At 35.6% G+C, this 19,073-nt stretch overlaps 1 protein-coding gene across 1 annotated transcript; it reads right to left on the bottom strand.

Annotated features, from left to right (window-relative positions):
- Window positions 1–42: 42 nt before the first annotated feature.
- Window positions 43–18,027, bottom strand: LG06H1orf146 (linkage group 06 C1orf146 homolog). The gene is made up of 6 exons (XM_019753039.2): window positions 17,625–18,027; window positions 8,749–8,860; window positions 3,617–3,710; window positions 1,945–2,113; window positions 1,454–1,532; window positions 43–766 (listed from the first exon to the last, which is right to left on the bottom strand). The coding sequence occupies exons 2-6, from the start codon at window positions 8,815–8,817 to the stop codon at window positions 632–634; spliced, it is 546 nt and encodes a 181-aa protein (XP_019608598.1). The 5' UTR covers window positions 8,818–8,860; window positions 17,625–18,027; the 3' UTR covers window positions 43–631.
- Window positions 18,028–19,073: the final 1,046 nt, after the last annotated feature.

The raw sequence follows: 19,073 nt of genomic DNA, 5'->3' as shown, positions 1-19,073 counted from the left end.
TGTATTATAATTTCATAAAATTATAACTTGAATTGCCCTTATTTATTCACGTAGTTGTAGTGAATTTATAAAAATACTGATAGACTTTATGTTCCAGTTAGATGTTTTGTTATATTTTAGTATTCCTAGTGTCAAACTGGGTATCACACCACTGTGAGAGAGTATAGAGAGAAGTTTTGAGTTCAGGCCAGTTGACTGTTTCTCTTAATTTCCTTCTTTTTCTCTGTCTCAGGAGTCTTAGGGAGAAAAGTCCCATTACCACCCCTCAAGCAGCAGTTAAGTATGAATGCTTCTAAGATTAATTTTAGAACTATTGGCTGCCCTTGTGGAAAAGGTGAAAAGTATATATGACTTTTCCTAGTCTAAAGGAGCTAATTAGAAAACTCTGTATTTTTATTTCCTAATAAATATTTGTCTATCCAACTTAATTTGTATCATTAAGAAATTGCATCTGAGTTTTACATGTATGTATCAATTTTCCTAAACATTAAAGGAATTACTCAAAACTCCTAAAAATAATCAGTTTTGTATATATTTTATTTTAAATTTTAAAAACCTTTATATATTTGAACACTATAATTCAACATAATTATTTTAATATTCTTCCAAAAGAACATTCATAATTCATACTCTAATTTGGGTTAAATGAATCACTACTCAGTTTTATCTTTTGAAGTGTTTTCCAAACAGGACTTTGCTCAATGATGTATGCCTTAGTTGTTATCATTCTGCAGCAGATGCTATCTATGTGTGGTTTGGCAGTGATCTGGAAGAAGATACAAACATGCAACATCATTTATAGAAACGGTATTTTTACGGGGTCACATAAAAAAATACCTAACTTTCAATTACTCAACTAGTATCAATCACCTTCTGTGTGCTAAATACTACGTATGACTTATTAGATTAACAGATACCTATCGTCTTAAAGAATTTCAAACATGCATACCAAAAAGTAGAATACTGTTAAGAACTACTTTAATGGAGATCTGTTCGAAGTGTAAGAGTAAGGAACACCTAACGGCCTAGGCGAGTTGGGGGCACAGTTCACAAAGGATGATAAGCATGAAAAGAAAGGAGACAACTGGTGGACAGCATTCTATCAAATAGTATGTTTGCACTCTGACAGTTCATGACTACAACATGACCAATATTTATACTTTAGAATTTAAAGGAAGATTTAAGTAACCAATAGGGCCAACACCGTACATACATGGCCAAATGCTCTTTTGGCCCAAAATGAGTCACTCTAGTAGTGGCTACCAGAAAGAGAGAAGACATGAAGGCTGAGTTCAGGCTTGGGAAAGAGTGGCATACTGAAAATAGCAACTTCTCTGAAGGGAGCAGAAGCAGAATATTTGTCAGTGTTGCTCCAGAGGGTGTGCATTTTGAAGTCAAGAACCTTAAACTGTATGACTGTGTATGTATGTGTCATTTTCCTCAGGTGACTCACCTTAGCTATGGTGCACATAAGATTAATAGCATTTACTGTGTTGTGTACTGGAAGTATCCGTAAATTACTACCCAGGAATCTGAAAAAACAATTCATAAGTTAAATACATCATATGACTTACATCTGTTAAATACATCTGTTATCTTAAGTGGAAAGAAGAGACAAATCCTTATTGTTTGTGTTTTATTTATTCATTCATACTCTGCCTTATTGAATAGAGGAATTGACACGGCTCTGTAGCCAGAACTTAAATGAAAAGTGTTCATTTTTGGTTTGTTCTTACAGGAGAATCCCGTAAATCAGCATGAACTTAGAAACTTGTCACCCTGATTCACAGAATAGCTATTTAACCTGCATTATATAAAATATGACAGGTTAACCTTACAAAGTTTATCTTTTGGGAAAACATAACTCACCTGCCTAAAAGAATTAAGAACTGAAGTAAACACTATAATTTAAGAAAAATAAGTCTGTAGTCCATTCTTCCATACCTCTGCTGAATCCTGAACATCAGTTTCCATTCCTCGGGCCCGTGCAGGGCAGCAGACAGAACCAAAAAACTATTTCGGTGAATGTTAATAAACTTCTCAATTTTGGCTAGAACTATTTCTTCAGTTGACATAAAGCATTCTTTAGCATCCATCAATAAAAATGCAACTCCTAGGAAAGGTGAATGTAATATAAAAAACCATTGCCATGCTAATCAAAATATTTTTGTAAACTCAGTAAAATCGAAACAGCTATGTGTCCAGGGCCCAAACCCATAAAAAGTAGAAATTACTTAACAAAATTCTTACACAACAAAATAACAGGTAGTTCTTTGAAGTGCTCTGTAAAAGGATGACTTACTCTAAATACTTAAGGAAAACAAAGTTTTGGGGACAGTAACCATTTTCTTTTTCAGACTAAGGTATTGTCCACAAATGAAGGTAGTGCCTAATTTTACTTAAAAGTTAATTTTCCACGTTACAACGATTTTTAAATGCTGAACATCAACTAAAGAAAGGTAGTCTTAAGCAAGCCTTCAATTTTTTCTTGGAGAACCTTTGTACCATAAACTTTTATATAAAATACACTCAGTAAACATAGCTAGGATTTCTGAAACAGTATCAGGCCTATAAGAATGGTCCAGAAGGGAAACTTGATCTAATTAGCTCTGTAAAAAATGATAAAATTAGTTCTTTAAAAGACATAATCTAAGGAAATTGTGTTTATATGCTAATTGAGGAACTTGGGTAATTTAAATAACCTCTCTGAACGTAAATTGCTTCATCTGTAAGATTGGAGTAATAATTCTTTGATAAGTTTGTTGAAAGTATTAAAGATAATGTATAAAAAGTCAAAGTACATGGTAGGTGTTCACCAAAAATATTTACTTCTCCCTAGAGGGCTCTCTATTCTGCCAGGAATGATGAGCTTGAGGTTGGACCACTTTCAGCCTGGAGGTCTTCTACTCGTATTTCTAGGAGTTTTTGAAAGTGCCTGCCTTCCAAAACCTCTGCTACAGTACAGATCTAGTTGCAACCCTCCTGATAAATTCCTTCATTTCCCCCTTTTAACCACTTCTATCACTTCCCAAGCACAAGTGGAGCTGCCCCCTTCCCATGTCCCCAGCCTTCTCATATCCTAATCTAACTCCATCCCGTACTTTGCCCAAGTCAGTCGTACAGTATTATGATTTCGGGAACATCTGCCCCCATTTGATTCTTTTAGTTAATATTTGTTTATATTACATTCAGCAAACTCTTGTACAAAGTCATGAAAAACGTTCTCCTATATTGTTTATGTATGTGGATTTTGACCAATATTGTGATGTTGACTTCTTTGTTAATACAGGTAATATTTTAATACAGGTATTGATTATTGGAGAGGTGGCTTAGTTCTATTTTCATACCAGTTCCAAAGCAAGTAGTTTTTAACGATCCTCTACCAGACTCCACTGGTTCAGCTTTAGTTCAACAATTGTAATCTTAAAAAGGGATATATTTTGTAATTGGCCATATGTACTGCTTTTACAGCAGTAACAAAATTTTATACATTTACCTCTCCCAGAAGATAATACTTAAGCTTATTATGTGGTTAATGAACTACCAAATTATTAGAACTTATACTCACATATTTTATAGGAATCTTAAATCAAAGCAATTAGCAAATGTACTGTACCAGTAACAGAAAATACAATTGATCCATTTTCCACTGAATCTGAATATCGAACCTTGTGGCTTCGATTTTCTAGGACAGTTGCAACTTCACAATTCTTTAAAAAAAAGTTCAGAAATACAAACTTAAGACATTTAGAATAGTTTTTTTAAATTAAAGCTAATAAAATAAGTTTAATAGTTTATTTTATAACTATACCACTTAAAGACTTGATCATCAAAAGAGACATTAAGCATGCATTCTATGGAGGGAAAAAAAAAGCAAAAAATTTTAGTTCTGCTTAAACACCAACTGTAGGTTTGGAAATGAGTTGTATACTAGTTATGTTACTTAGGAACAGAAATTAAGGACAGAATTAAAGAACTAAACTAAATACTAGAGCAAATGCAAACTTTTTAAAAAACAACTTGGAGATAGAGTCTAACATGCATTAACGTATAACTGGGAGGTGGGTGGTGATGTGTTTCTTAGATGACTGACAGAGCCATGAAATACCAGACAGTATACCATGAGGAGACACCAATTCTCCAGTTCATCTGTTTACATTACAGTTACTTTTAATATGTTTTAAGCCTTAGGTAAGTCAGAAAACATGTATGAAGACAGCAACCAAACTTTTGGTTTAAATGCTAACCATTTCAAAAGTCATCTCATTTCCTATTCTACCAAGTAATTAGATCATAGTACCCAAGACACTAAAATATAAGCGGTTAATAGTGTTTCCTGATTGGACAAAAACTCAAGCTTGTTATTCTCCAAGTAGACAATCCCTTAGGTATATTTATTTTATTTTATATTTTTTCTCAGATCATGTATATTTTAAATACACAGGCTGGAATTAGGTATAAAATACACACTTCCTTTCCTTCCCAATGGCACAGGATCTGTGCCATTCAAACAGATCCTGACCTAGAGTTCAACTATGACACTTCCCATGAGTTTCTCTTACTGTTTTAAAATTATACATTGCTTCCAGCGACGGCAAACTAAGTAATTTAGGCCAACCCTCCTGCTGAAGGCAACTGGAAAAGCTGGACAATTTTTTAAATCTGCATGAATACATCAGAGAGCTAGCAGAATAGTGAAAATTTACAAGACCAAGATCTATACAGAAATTCGAAGACATCAGACCAGCATTTAGGCCATTTTTTCCCCGAGGGCATCTGCCAATTCAGAAAAAGACAGATGAGAGGCAGGATAGAGCTTTTGACAAAAGTAGAACAGCTCTCACGGGGACTGCAGCTTACCTTCAAATCACTTCAATCCCTGAAATTGTATTAAAGTGATACTGTATTTCTAGTGCTCCCTGGCACCTTACAGAAGCACTCCCCAGAGCAACCTTTCTCAAGCAGGTCTCCTCATTTGAACTACACAACCAAGAAAATGATTTGGGTAACTATTTTCTTAATTCTCCTACAATTAGTACCATTCTAGATGCATAGGAGATAAGTTCATTTATTACATACAATAGACACCTTAAGGCTTGGATTGCCAGATGAACAAATAAAAATACAGAACACCCAGTTAAATTTGAATTTCAGATAAACATAATTTTTTAGCATAAGTATGTCCCATGCAATATTTGGGGTATACTTACTAAATTCATTGTTTATGTAAAACTGAAATTTGAGTGTCCTGTATTTTATCTGGCAACCCTCTGGCATCCAGGGTTTAAGTCTCTTGCAGAATAAGACTTCTCTAGAGTAACAGAACACTATTTTAGGCCTCAAATTATTTCTAGAAACAATTTTTCAAATATAAGTTGCAACACACAATAAAAAGTAATCAGACATACAAAGAGACAAGGTTGAATGAAAGAAACATCAGGACACAGAAGTAGACTCACAAGGGATACATAGAGTGCAGATGTCAGATGTATACCTTAAAATAGCTGTTTACTATTTTCAAGAAGATAAAAGACAAGGTTGAGAATTTTGGCAAAGAACCAGAAACTATATAAAAAGATGTGACAGATGCAAAAGAGTCAGGAAAGCTTCGTAAAATTTGAGTCAAATCTTTGAAGTGGAAAGCAGTTTATTAAGCAGACAAGTGAAGGAAGAAGACAAAGGTGAGAACAACATGGACAGAAAGAATAACATAGGCAAAGGCATTCAGACCTGAAAGTGATTCTTATATGGTAAGTGTGTAAGGTGTATATGAGTCAATTTGGGGACAATGTCAGGAGTAACTGCTGACAGATCGTGAGGACCCATGTATCCCTGCTAATGAATTTCAATCCTATCTTATCGGGGGAGCCAACTAAAAAAATTACGATAAAAATAATAAAAGAAAATAATGATAAAATTAGAAAGTATTGGGGCCGGCCCGGTGGCTCAGGCGGTTAGAGCTCCATGTTCCTAACTCCGAAGGCTGCCGGTTCGATTCCCACATGGGCCAGTGGGCTCTCAACCACAAGGTTGCCAGTTCAATTCCTCGAGTTCTGCAAGGGATGGTGGGCAGCGCCCCCTGCAACTAAGATTGAACACGGCACCATGAGCTGAGCTGCCTCCCGGATGGCTCAGTTGGTTGGAGCGCATCCTCTCAACCACAAGGTTGCCAGTTCGATTCCTCAACTCCCGCAAGGAATGGTGGGCTGCGCCCCCTGCAACTAAGATTGAACACGGCACCATGAGCTGAGCTGCCTCCCGGATGGCTCAGTTGGTTGGAGCGCATCCTCTCAACCACAAGGTTGCCAGTTCGATTCCTCAACTCCCGCAAGGAATGGTGGGCTGCGCCCCCTGCAACTAGCAACGGCAACTGGACCTGGAGCTGAGCTGCACCCTCCACAACTAAGACTGAAAGGACAACAACTTGAAGCTAAACAGCACCCTCCACAACTAAGACTGAAAGGACAACTTGACTTGGAAAAAAGTCCTGGAAGTACACACTGTTCCCCAATAAAAGTCCTGTTCCCCTTTCCCAATAAAATCTTTAAAAAAAAATTTTTTTTTTAAATGAGAAAGTATTGAATCAAGAGAAAATAGGTAAGTCGAAGAGTTAATTTTTCAAAATAACTAAGAGCTAAGACTAGATTTTCCAAAGTATGTGTCATGGAATATTAGCCCCATAAGATATTAAAATATGTTCCTTATTCAAATAAGATTGAGAAGCACTAAATACTGTTTCATCTCCTTTGGGGAAATAACAATGCATTTGATCCATTATAGGCTCTGAAGAGTAGTGCAGTAAAAAAACTTTTGTAACTTTTTTGTACCAGCACTACAAATAAAAGCCATTACAATACTTCTTTCTACATATGTAACATCTATGAATAATCTGTAAAACTAGTGCTCTATCTAGTAAATCTATTCATAAGGAAGGAAATATAAATAAAAATAGAAATTAAAACAGGCACTTAACTGATACAGAGTTTATTAGAAAATTAAGAGTGCCAACATGAAATTTTAAATCACAGAAATGGCGATTTCACAAAATTCAACTCCCTTCCTCCCTCCTTCTCTTTTTTAACCTGTCTTTTTTAAAAAGCCTTTAAAAATGTGAAAACCATTCTTAACTCACTGGCTGGGCAAAAATAGGCCGTGGGCCAGGCCACAGGCCATAGTTTGCTGATTTTCTGGCCAGAAGAATAAATATGTTTAAAAAAAACATAAGCATAATATGGAAGGAATATTCCTTACCAGGTTTTAAGATATGTCACAAAACTACAATGAATTGAAAAGTGTGATAATGATTCAATATTTAATACACAAATTGAACAGAACAGAATCAGACTCAAGACTATATGATTTGTAATGATGATTTGTATGTGATCATGTACATATATGTGTAACATATATTTAAGCTGAGATATAAAATATTTTATAAAAATAAGCTATTTCAAACATCTTAAAAGAAAAAACAGTTGAATTTGCTATATAATAAAAACAAATGTCTTAATTCCTTAAGATTAACTAGAAATAATAATTTGTAACCTACATCATAAAATGATATTGAAAGGCAAAAAACCTGAGAAAATTTGTAATAAATATTATAACAAATGTATATTATTTTTAATATTTCGAAAGAATAAAAACTTAGTTTTTATGCCAATAGAAAAAAGGAAAGATACAATTATAGAACAAATTAAAATAATGAATATATATGAAAAATGTTTACTCCCCCTTGTCATCAAGTAAATATAAAACACAAGCTATCAAACTAGTAAAGGTTTTCATATGATAATATATGGAATTGGCAAGCTTGAGGGTAAGTTGACCCTCTTATGTATGTACTGCTGATAGCAGTATAAATAACAACATTCTGGAAGATAACTTGACAATACATATCAAAAGTTTTAAAATGTGCATGCCTCTTTTTTCAATCCAATTATTCTACTTCTAAAATTTTTTCTAAAACAATAATTCGCAAGAAAAAGATTTATGTGTACAAATAGCATATAAACCACCATTTAAATTATTAAATAATAGGAACTATTGGAATAAAAGTGACCGTGTCCCCTTCTTTCTTTGGAAAGTACACAAAGGCAGAGAGGAGAATGAGAAACAAAAGCAAATTTTATATTTGACGAAACTCAGAGACATGTGTAACCCCAAACAAAACACATGAAAAAGAATAGTCTCTACATTTTTGAAAGCTATGTCTGATAATGTTGGCTCCTCCAGGGAAAGAACATTTCCTCTATATAAGAACTTGACAAATGACACCAATTCACAGATTCACGAATCCTCAAAAAATAAAAAGAAGTTCATACATTAAACCATTGAGTGCCAAAATTGGAAAAGCAGTCAGAAGAAAGATAAGCCAAGGAGGTGACAATTAAATTGACTGCTCCTCCCTATGCCACTAAGACTAGACAGATCTGTTTCTCTTTTTCTCTCAAAAAACCTTAAGTAATGTTTATGTGTGTATGTGATACTGTTTCTGGAATTCCTTAAGAACAGGCTTAGAGAGAAAAAAAGGACTTTAGAAAATTTCCAACCTTCAAATATTTAGAGAAGTAGGATGTTGAAAATGGATGCAGTAAAGTTTATAACTTATCTTTAAAATACATTTCGCTTATGTAATTACTGATCCACACAACTTTGGATAATCAATCAAGCTAAGGATCTTTAAAACTATTGCTCTACTGCTTTTAATTTTTAATTTAAAGATCAGTAGCCCAAATGCCTCTTTACCTTAAGAGATGAGCTAATAATAATGGTGGTCATCCATTTTATATTTTCTTTTCCAGCACTTTCAGCCATCTGTCTGTCTTTGGATCAACTCAACTTCTAATGCTGCCACAATCTGAGAAAAATAAGAACAAAAAGAACACACAGAAATGTTTTATAAATGTGTAAATTAAAGATAGAAATAAAACGATGATAATGGAGACACTCTAAAGAATATTTGAAAGTCAAAATTTGACACTGAAAAAGTATCTGTCTTGTAAAGTAAGCCTATTCAATACTAAGCTTCCTATTAACAATTATTAAAAGCAATGGTTTCCATTTCAGAGCACTAACTTAAAGAAAAAAGATTTGTGTCAAGAACTATGAAAGGTCTACTTACAAGCTAGCCTAGCTCTCCTTCTTGGAAAGCGAAATAGTTTGCCTGCCAAAGTTTCATGGATACAGCAAAAAACATAAGACTTGAATTAGAGAGAAAGGACAGTTTTTTTACTCACAGCAATAAGAGTATCATCATTTACTTGTGGAAGTTCCCCAAGACCAATTCCCACAGAGTGATGGGACAAGGCTAGGTAATAGCCCACACAGTGGGTTGTATCAGAGAAAAGAAACCCTGAACACAGGATTTTTATAATGGGTTGCAAGCAAATCTACCCTCTGCTCTAGAGGGAAATTCTATCTCTAACTTATAAAGTTTTTACTATATAAACGTCCTTGAAAAGATAGTTTAGGAGGAGGGCCAGGATATTTGCGTTTTTAACAAGTACATTAATGATGCCATGGATGCTGGTCTGGGAACCATACTTGAAGACCCACTGCGCTAAGACAAGGAAGAGCATTCTAGGCAACAATAACAACACAACAAGTACTGTACATTGGCACCCAGATAATAAAAGAAAATGGTGTAATAAGAGAATTTCAAAAAGTTCGGTGCACTAAAGTGTAAGGTATACATGTCCGAGATTGGTGAGGAAAAAGGTAAAAACTAATTACTATAAATCTAGTAGTATAAAATGGAATTTCATTGTGGTTTAAATAGGCCCTTTCCTGCTCTTTATTGAGACTGAACACCCTTAAGCCATGTTTCCACTTCTGTGAAATGCTTATGTATTTGTGCACATTTTTTCTTTTTATCATTCATCTGTAGGATTTCGTTATATGTTCTGGATATCAATCTTTATCAGCTATGTGTTTTTTCTCCCAGTTTGGACCTGTCTTTTCCCCTTCTTTATGGTAATATTTGATAAACTCAAGTTTAAATTTTCTCAATATTGTCAAATTTATCACTCTTTTCATTTATGGTTAGTGCTTTTTGTTTCTTATTCAAGAAATCCTTCCCTACCTCAAAGTCACAGATAGTCTCATTCTCTTCCATTGTCTTCTAAAGTTTTAGCTTGGCGTTTCAAATGTTAAGTCTTTAATCCACTGAATTTTTGTATATTCTGAAGTAGGGAACCAATTTCATTTTTTTTAAGTATGGCTATCTAGTGCTCACTTCGGCAGCACACATACTAAAAATGTAGCTATCTAGTTGTCCCAACACTAATTATTCAGTATTTCTTCCTCCCCCTGGTCATTTGCAATGCCACCTTAGTCATACATTGTTTCCAAATGTGCATAGGTCTGTTTCTGGGTTCTCTATTCTTTTGTTTTGAATTTGGAGTTCTCTATTGTATTCCATTGTTCAGTTTAATTATTCTTACTGAATAATTACATTAAATGTGAATGGGTGAAATGTTCCAGTAAAAGCAAAATCTGACTATATGCTGTCTTTAGATTCAAGGATATATATATATATATTTAAAGTAATAGAACAGAAAAAGATACACCATGCAAACAGTAACCATAAGAGAGCTGGAGTGGCTATATTAATTTTAAAAATAGACTTTAAGCTAAGAAATATCACTAGAGACAGATAGATACTTTATAATGATGAAAGGGTCAATACTTCAGAAATATATAACAATTAAAAATGTATATCCACCTAACAGAGATCCAAAATACATGAAACAAGTCATATAAACTATGTCCTCTAACCACAACAGAATTAAATTAAAAATCAATATAAAGAAAAAAATTGGGGAAATTCCCAAATACTTGGAAATTAAAAACACACTTATATGTAACTCACGAATCAAAGAAATCACAATACTTTGAATTGAATGAAAACAAAAACACAACATTTATGGGATATAGGTAAAGCAGTACTTAGAAATTTGTAGCTTTAAAAGACTAAATTATAAAAGAAGAAGGATCTCCAATTAGTACCTTACTTCACTTTTTAAAAAAACCCTAGTAGAACAAATTAAACCCAAAGCAATTAAAAAGAAGTAACAAAGATTTAAGCAGAAATCAATGAAATAAACAGAAAAAAATACAGAAAATTCATGAAATAAAAAGTTGGTTCTTTGAAAAGATCAACAAAATTGACATTTAACTACACTAAGAAAAAAAAGAGGATATAAACTACCAAATCTGGACTGAAAGGATAATCTTTGCTGACCTTTCAGAAGTGAAAAAGATTATAAGGCAATACTATAAGCAACTTTGTGCCAACAAGATTTGATTACTTAGAAGAAATGGACACTTTTCTAAGAAAGACACAAAGTATCGGTAGTGAAGAACTAGAAATGAGAAAATAGAAATCTAAATAGGTTTATTAACAAGTAAAGAAATCAAATTAGTAGTTAAAAATCTTCCCACCAAGAAAAGCCAAGACCCAGATGGCTTCACTAGTGAATCCTATCAAATAATTATTTCAGAAAATAGAGGAGAAGGGAACAGTTTCCAATTCATTTTTTGAGGCTAATATTCCAAAGGTCATATACACCTACAGTGTGAAAGTGAATGGGCTCACTTTGGGTAATATAGATGTGTTAACTACATTGTCCTCCAATCCATGGACACAAGATGTCTTTCCATTTATTTGTGTCTTCTATTTCTTTCATCAATGTTTTGTAGTTTTCAGTATACAAGTCTTTCATCTCCTTACTTAAGTAAGGAGTGGCTGGAGTGGCTATATTAATTTAAAAAATAGACTTTAAGCTAAGAAATATCACTAGAGAGCATTCTTTTTGATGCTATTGTAAATGGGATATTTTTCTAATTTCCTTTTCATATAGCTCATTGTTAGTATATAGAAATACAACTAATTTTGGTATGTTGATTTTGTATCTTGCAACTTTACTGAACTTGTTAGTTCTAAGTTTTGGGGTTGTTTTTTTTAATGGGGTCTTTAGGGTTTTCTATATATGAGATCATGTCTACACATACGGACAATTTTACTTTCCATTTTGATGCCTTTTATTTTTTTGTCTTGCCTAACTGATCTAGCTAGGACTTCCAATACTATGTTGAATAGAAATGGCCACTTAGCTTAAAACGCAAACACATTTTACAGTTCTATAAAAATTCTTTCTTTATAGCCTCATTCTATAAGCTTTTTATGTTTTAAAACGTTTTATTTTTATTTTACTTTTCAAACTTTTTTGTTAAAAAACGAAGACAAAAAATCACTGGAAGGGGTGTTCTGAGACCCAGTTTCCAACATCTGTATGTGTTTCGGGGGTAGTTTCTCACATACCACCAAGCAATTCTTGGACCCAGCGCCAGCAGAGTCTGAGAATTCAACCCAATTCTGACACTATCTACCCAGAGATAACATCAGAATCCACAGGTTAAGGGTTCAGACCTGTAAGACTGCCCACCCCCCCTTCCTTCACCCCTTTCCTTATCTTTCAGTTTTTCACCTTTGAGTATGACATTGTCTGGGGGCTTGTTTACATCACCTTTATTATACAGTCATACACTGTATAACATTTTGGTCAACAACAGACTGCATATATGATGGTGGACCCATTATAATGGAGCTGAAAAACTCCTAGTGACATCATAACCATCCTATGGTCTTGCAGCCATAGCACAAAGGTTGCAAAAATCAACAAAGCTGTGGTTGAGAGGGCAAATAACTTTAGCTTGGGTGTTGGATGAAAATGACTTGAGCTCCTAGAGGTGGTTCCTGAGGAATTGACTTAATGAGAAGTTGTAAGAACAGGAATACATAGCTAAAGAAAATGCAAGAGGAAAGGAACCTGCAAGAGAAGAAAAAGAAGAACCCCCAGAAAATTCAGTGAAGAGTTTAGCAGCTTTTACAGACCTCAACAAGCCCCTTAAAAAGTTTGAAAACATGGACCCCAACACGAAAGGGTTTTCATTGAGAGGAATGTTCACGGTTCATTATTTGCTTACAAGCAAATCCAGGATGAAAAAAAAAGAAGAAAATTAAGCAAACCACAATGGATGTATTTCTGAAGAGTGACATCTCCTCAAGAAGAGCCTCAGGTCCTTCAGGAGATATTCCAGAAAAGGGCATTGTTATCATAGGAGAGGACAGCTTCATGTGTGTAGTTGCCCTTGAAGACCTTCCAGTGGGACAAGATACGGACATGGAAGACAGTGATATTGATGATCCTGATTCTGCGTAGGCTGAGGCTAGTGTGTGTTTGTGATACTGTGGTTTATAATAAAAAATACATATTTGGTGTTAATACCATTTCTAGCATAAAGCTCCTAAAACTTCTGGAATTTCCTAAGTGTTGAGAGTGATAAAGACAGGTGTCTTTTGTTATGTTAATGAAATGACTTTTTAGAAAGCATCTAAGGATGGGGGCTGGTCACCAGGAGATCCAAAGATGTGATTAGATGGGTTGGAACTTTCAGTCCTATCCCCGAAACCTCTGAGGAGTGCTGGAAGTTGAATCAATTGCCAATGGCCAATGATGTAATCAACCATGACTATGTAATAAAGCCTCCATAAAAACCTTTTAAAAGGACAGCGTTCAGAGAGCTTCGTGGTTGGTAAACACTTGGAGGTGCTGGGAGAGTGGCACACCTGGAGAGGGCATGAAAGCTCCACGCCCTTTCCCACATAACTTGCCCCATACATCTCTTCCATCTGGCTGTTCCTGAGTTATATCCTTTTGTAATAAACCAGTGAGCTAGTAAGTAACATGTTTCTCTGAGTGAGCTGCCCTAGCAAATTAATCAAATCTCAGATCTATAACCAGTTGGTCAGAAGTACAGAAAACAGCCTGGGCTTGTGACTGGCATCTAAAGGAGGCAGGTGGGTAGTCTTACAGGACTGAACCCTTAACCTGTGAATTCTGATGCTATCTCCAGGTAGATATTGTCAGAATTGAGTTAAATTCTCAGACTCCTTGCTGGCATTGGGTCTAAGAATTGCTTGGTGGTATGTGAGAAAATATCCCCTCCGCCCCTCCCTACACACACATTAAAAACTGGGTCTCAGAACATCTTTTTCAGTGTGTTTTTGTCTTAGTTTTTTAACAAAAAAGTTTAACAAGTAAAAGAAAACATATATATGTATATAGATAATTTTAAAACATAAAAAGCTTATAGAATGAGGCTATAAAGAAAGAAAATATTTTTGTAGAGCTGTAAAATGTGTTTGTGTTCCAAGCTAAGTGTTATTACAAAAGAGTCAAAAAGTTTTCAAAAATTAAAAAGTTCATACAGAGTAGTAAAAAAGTTACAATAAGCTAAGGTTATTATTGAAGAAGTATCTTTTTTATATATACAAATTTGGTGTAGTCTTAGTATGCAGTATTGTACAGTAATGTCCTAGGCTTCACATTCACTCCCCACTCAATCACTGATTCACCCAGAGAAACTCCCAGGCCTACAAGCTTCATTCATGGTCTATACAGGTGTGCCATTTTTAAACTGTTATATCGCATTTTTACATATTTATACCGTATTTATACCTTTTCATAGACTGAACATAGTTTAATCTTCCACTCAGTGTTCCTCTCTGTTAACATGACCAACTGTATGCGCATCCATCTAGGTCTACTATTCCCACACATCTATCCCCTGTGGGATTTGAATGCCAGGGGAACCAACAGGAACCTGAAATTCTGGCTACTGGTTTTGCCTGAATTTTTTAAAAAAACTCTGTTTCTAATTCAGGCATCTTGTATCTTCTGCCAGCATCAGTTAATAGGTTAGCTTGCAAGTGGGGTAAAATCTCAGACTTCTCACAATTCTTGACAGGTATTATTTATTAAGTTGAAGATACACATAAACTATAACCCAGCAATTCCACTCCTAAGTTTATATTCAAAAGAAATACATGCAACATGTATTAGGAGACTTGTACAAGAATGTTCGTAACAGCGTTCTTCTACTTTATTCCTCACACTTTTGTTTACTTCTTTTTTTTTAATCCTACCTCTCAAGGCTAGATGTGCTGGCAGAATACAGTTGGCAACATCAGTAGGAACTCATTGTTAGCTTAATATAGATACACATGAATACATATAGAAATAGTTGTAGATATGTGTATATACATGGATTAGTATACATGCATTTATTTATTTGCTTTGTCAGCAGAGAAGGGCCTAAAAGAAATGATCCCCTAGCCAGACTTTGGTTTCTAATACCATTCTCCAATAAAAGGAACAATGGCTCCTTGGAGAACAGTTGATTCTAGGATTGGGGCAGGAAACACACACAATGAGCCTAGGGCATTTTGTAGTGCCAGAAAGTAAGGAAGTGATTAAAAACAAAAACAAATAAAGAAAAAAACACAGTGAGGGGGTATGTCAAAAGAGTAGAGGAACCAACTGAAAGAGATCCCAATAGCCAAAGCTGGAAAAATCTGAGTAGCAAAATAAAATACTATTATCTTATAATTCAAAGTATAAAATAAATATCCGTAAGTCCATACTGATATAAATGATTGAATAAATTAATAAATGAGGGAGAAGAGATAAATCTCCTGACACCGTCTCCAGAAACGTTGGAGAAACCTGACAAATAGTATTCCAGCCAGGTGGTCAAAGTCAACATCAATAGACATAAATCATGTCAATAGTATGTACTCTTGATATGATGTAATCTTCCTTTCAATTACCCATAACCCCCGTCCCATCATGAGAAATACTCCAAAAAACTTTCAATAATAGGGTAGCCTACAAAATATCCAATGGGCACTCCACAAGGATATTTTGTCAAGGTCATCAAAACAAAGAAGGACTGAGAAATTGTCACAGCCAAAAGGAACCTAAGGAAACACTGCAATTAAATGTAATGTTGTATACTGGTTGGAATCCTAGAACAGAAAAAAGAACATTAGGCAAAAAAAACCCAAAAACAAAACTAAGGAAATCTGAATAAACTATGGACTTTGGTTAATAATAATATAGCAATATTAGTTCGTTAACTGTAACAAACGTACCATAGTAATGTAAGATGTTAGTAGGGCAAACTAGGTATAGAGTATGTGGGAATACACTGTATTATCATCTCAATTTTTCTCTAAACCTAAGACTGTTCTAAAAAATAAAGTCTATTAAAAAAATCTTCCCTCTCCTTCAAGGCCCAGTAGAGAACCTGTCTCCTGCAAGAAACTATCCCTGATCCCCTCAAACTAAATGAGATCTCTCCTTCCTCAGAATGCACCTTACAACACCTCTGTTGAGCAATTACCATATTTGGCCCAACAAAATTATTTATAAACATATTTCATTTCCCCTGAATCACAAGCTTTTAAACATCAAATACATTTATATTCTCCATGGTACTGAATACAAAATTAGTTCAAAGTAAAATTTAGAAATCAAATGATCCAAATGGAAGTCACTTTCAGTGATGGTGAGTTAATATCTCCTAAGGCGGTTTCATTCTCCTTTTGAACAACTCCAGTAATTAGAAAGTTCTTCCCGCTGCGTTGAAACCAGCTGCTCTATAATTTCCTCATTTATTGCATGAATGAATGAATGAATGACAAGTTAACTAGCTCTATGAGAGCAAGGACACCTTCTGTTTTATCTAATAACTACTATATCTCCAACACCTGGTGCACAGCAGACACTCAACAAATACGTATTTGTTTTTTAATGTCTTACTAGCTAGCTGGAAGAAGAGCTGCAATTTTTATTTCCCCCTATGCAACTTAATACACTGTCTAGCTAACGACAACCCACCTGAAAATACACCCACATAATATATAGCCTTTTAAATCCTTACACTCTTATATGTAGGTTTTATAAACAAATTTAACCAATTTAACTACAGTTAAGGGAGGTTAAGTAATTTTGTGCACTAATAATTGACAAAGTAATTGGGGGCAGTAGATCCCCAAGAGTGTACCGTTAACTAAGAATGATTTGGAAAAACAGGGCTGAGGCAGCCAGGCTGCCTCAGTATCTCTAGGGAAACGCGCCTAGACCACGTCCCCAGAGCCGTGTGACTTGGAGCCCATCACTTCCCCTCTAGCAGGCCTGCTCTCTCATCTGAAAATAAAAAGCTTGGACCCAATGGCTTCTTAAGCCTTTGTCAGTTCCAGGGCCCTACGTAGTACTCTGGGCTGTTACGGTTTTGTTTGTGTTTCCCAAGTTTTCAAGTTTAAATAAGTTGAACGGCGCACAATCTCCCGTAAATGGCTTCCTCCCGCCCCCGCTCAGTCTCCTCAGTTGTCAAACGAGAGAGGTTGGCCTGCAAGGATCTTCATGGCCCCTTCCATTCTTTACTTTTTAAGATTTATTTTTCCCTGGGGGAGGGGGAGTTACGAACAACACCAAAAGCAAATAAAATATAAATTCACCCGGTGGATGACCAGACTTCTGGAAAGGAAGCAGGTTTATAACCCCACATGAAAAATCTAAGGAAACCTCTTCCAACACAACTCCTAAAGGAAGAAAAGTGTGGGGAGGACCCTCCCTCACCCCGCCCAAATCCTGAGGTAAAGATTTGCTCTTGGCAAGTCTGAGGGAAAAACACATTGGCAGAAGAACGAACAATGATGAATGTGAAGAGTCTGGTCCTCGGCAGGATCATCCCCAAGGCGGCTGCAAACATACCTGGCGCCAACTTGGTTGCTCCCAAGCTTCCAGAACCTTCCCCGAGCAACGAGACGTGCTGCTGGCAGAGCAGAGAGGCCCAGGCGTGTTCTCCGGCCGCTCTAGCCGCTGAGCGCCTCCTCCACTCGCTGGGCTTCTGCGCAGCCGCGGACCCCGCTGTCATGGCCCCGCCCTGCATTTCCTGTTCCTCAGATAGTAAATTTGCCGGAACTTGTAAGTGGTTAAAAAAAATCAAGGGTTTTTTTTCATATTAGATTTAGTTGCCTGGAATTGTTTTTCCACCATTTTCTAAAATTTAAGCTCAATTCTTGCTCCACTAATAGTAACAGTATAAAATCAAAGTGCTCTTATTATTATTCAAATATTCCCTTAACCTTATCTGTTAATTGTATTATTATCTGGCCAGTCCATTCGTTCTCCCACTCTCCTAGATAACTGTTTCCTAACTTCTCCTCTCTTCAAATTTCCAGCACCTCTTCCTCATCCTCACTTTCAGCTGAAGGTCTTGCTTATTGCTTAAATGAGATAAAAGCATCCAAAAGTGAACCTAGCCCACAAGGTCATCAATCCATCTACTGTCATTTGTACGTAAAGTGTGCTTTTCCTCCAATTACAGTAGATGAATTGTGCATGCTCTTACATGAGACCAACCTTGCAGGTGGACACCTGATCCCATCTGTTCTTGTTTATTCTAGAATATAGTTCTAACAATTCTCTCCTGTCTCTTACAACATCAAATTTCTCCTCTCCACTGACCATTCTCAATAGCAAATAAATATGCCGTTATTTCTCCTGCTTCCCACTCCAGCTAACCAACCCATTTCTCTGTTCACCTTTACAGTAAAACTCAAAAGGATTGTCTACAACTTCTATTTCTAATGCTGTTTCTTCCATTCTCTCTTAAACTTACTCCAATCAGGCTTTTTCATTTCCACCATGACACAGAAATTGCTCTTGTCAAGGTCATTGCTAAATCCAGCAGACATTTTCAGTAATAATTTTACTTGGCTAATCAGCAGCATTTGTTGCAATTCATCACTTCCTCCTATTGGAAACATTTTCCCTTGGCTTTCCATGCCTTCATGGTTTTCCTCTAACCTCACTGGATACTTTTTGACATCCTGTGTTTTTTCCTCAATACCCAACCTCGTGGGAGCACCCCAAGTGCAGTTCTTGGATCTCTTTTCTTCTCTGGCTATATTCACTCTCTTGGTGATCTCATGGTTTTAGATATAATCCATATGCTGACAAATCCCAAATTTCTATCTCCAGCCTTAGCCCTTCACATGAACTCCAGATTGGTATAAGCAGCTGTCTATTTAATATTTCCACTAGCAGACATCTCAAATTTCACATGTTCAAAACGGAACTTCCAGTTTCCCCCTGAAAACCTGTAACACCCATAGTGTTCCCCATCTCAGTTAATAACTCACACTTTTCCTCTTGTAA

The sequence above is a fragment of the Rhinolophus sinicus genome, linkage group LG06, assembly GCF_036562045.2.
Source record: "Rhinolophus sinicus isolate RSC01 linkage group LG06, ASM3656204v1, whole genome shotgun sequence".
In the NCBI taxonomy this organism is placed as follows: domain Eukaryota; kingdom Metazoa; phylum Chordata; class Mammalia; order Chiroptera; family Rhinolophidae; genus Rhinolophus; species Rhinolophus sinicus.
This window is presented reverse-complemented; position numbering and strand designations above follow the sequence as displayed.

Excerpts from the sequence above, each read along its gene's own strand:
- LG06H1orf146 (XM_019753039.2), bottom strand. The coding sequence starts at position 8,817 with ATGGCTGAAAGTGCTGGAAAAGAAAATATAAAATGGATGACCACCATT. Across the intron at positions 2,114-3,616 it reads AATTGTATTTTCTGTTACTG|GAGTTGCATTTTTATTGATG; the intron begins GTACAGTACATT and ends CACCTTTCCTAG. Across the intron at positions 1,533-1,944 it reads ATGTTCAGGATTCAGCAGAG|ATTCCTGGGTAGTAATTTAC; the intron begins GTATGGAAGAAT and ends TTGTTTTTTCAG.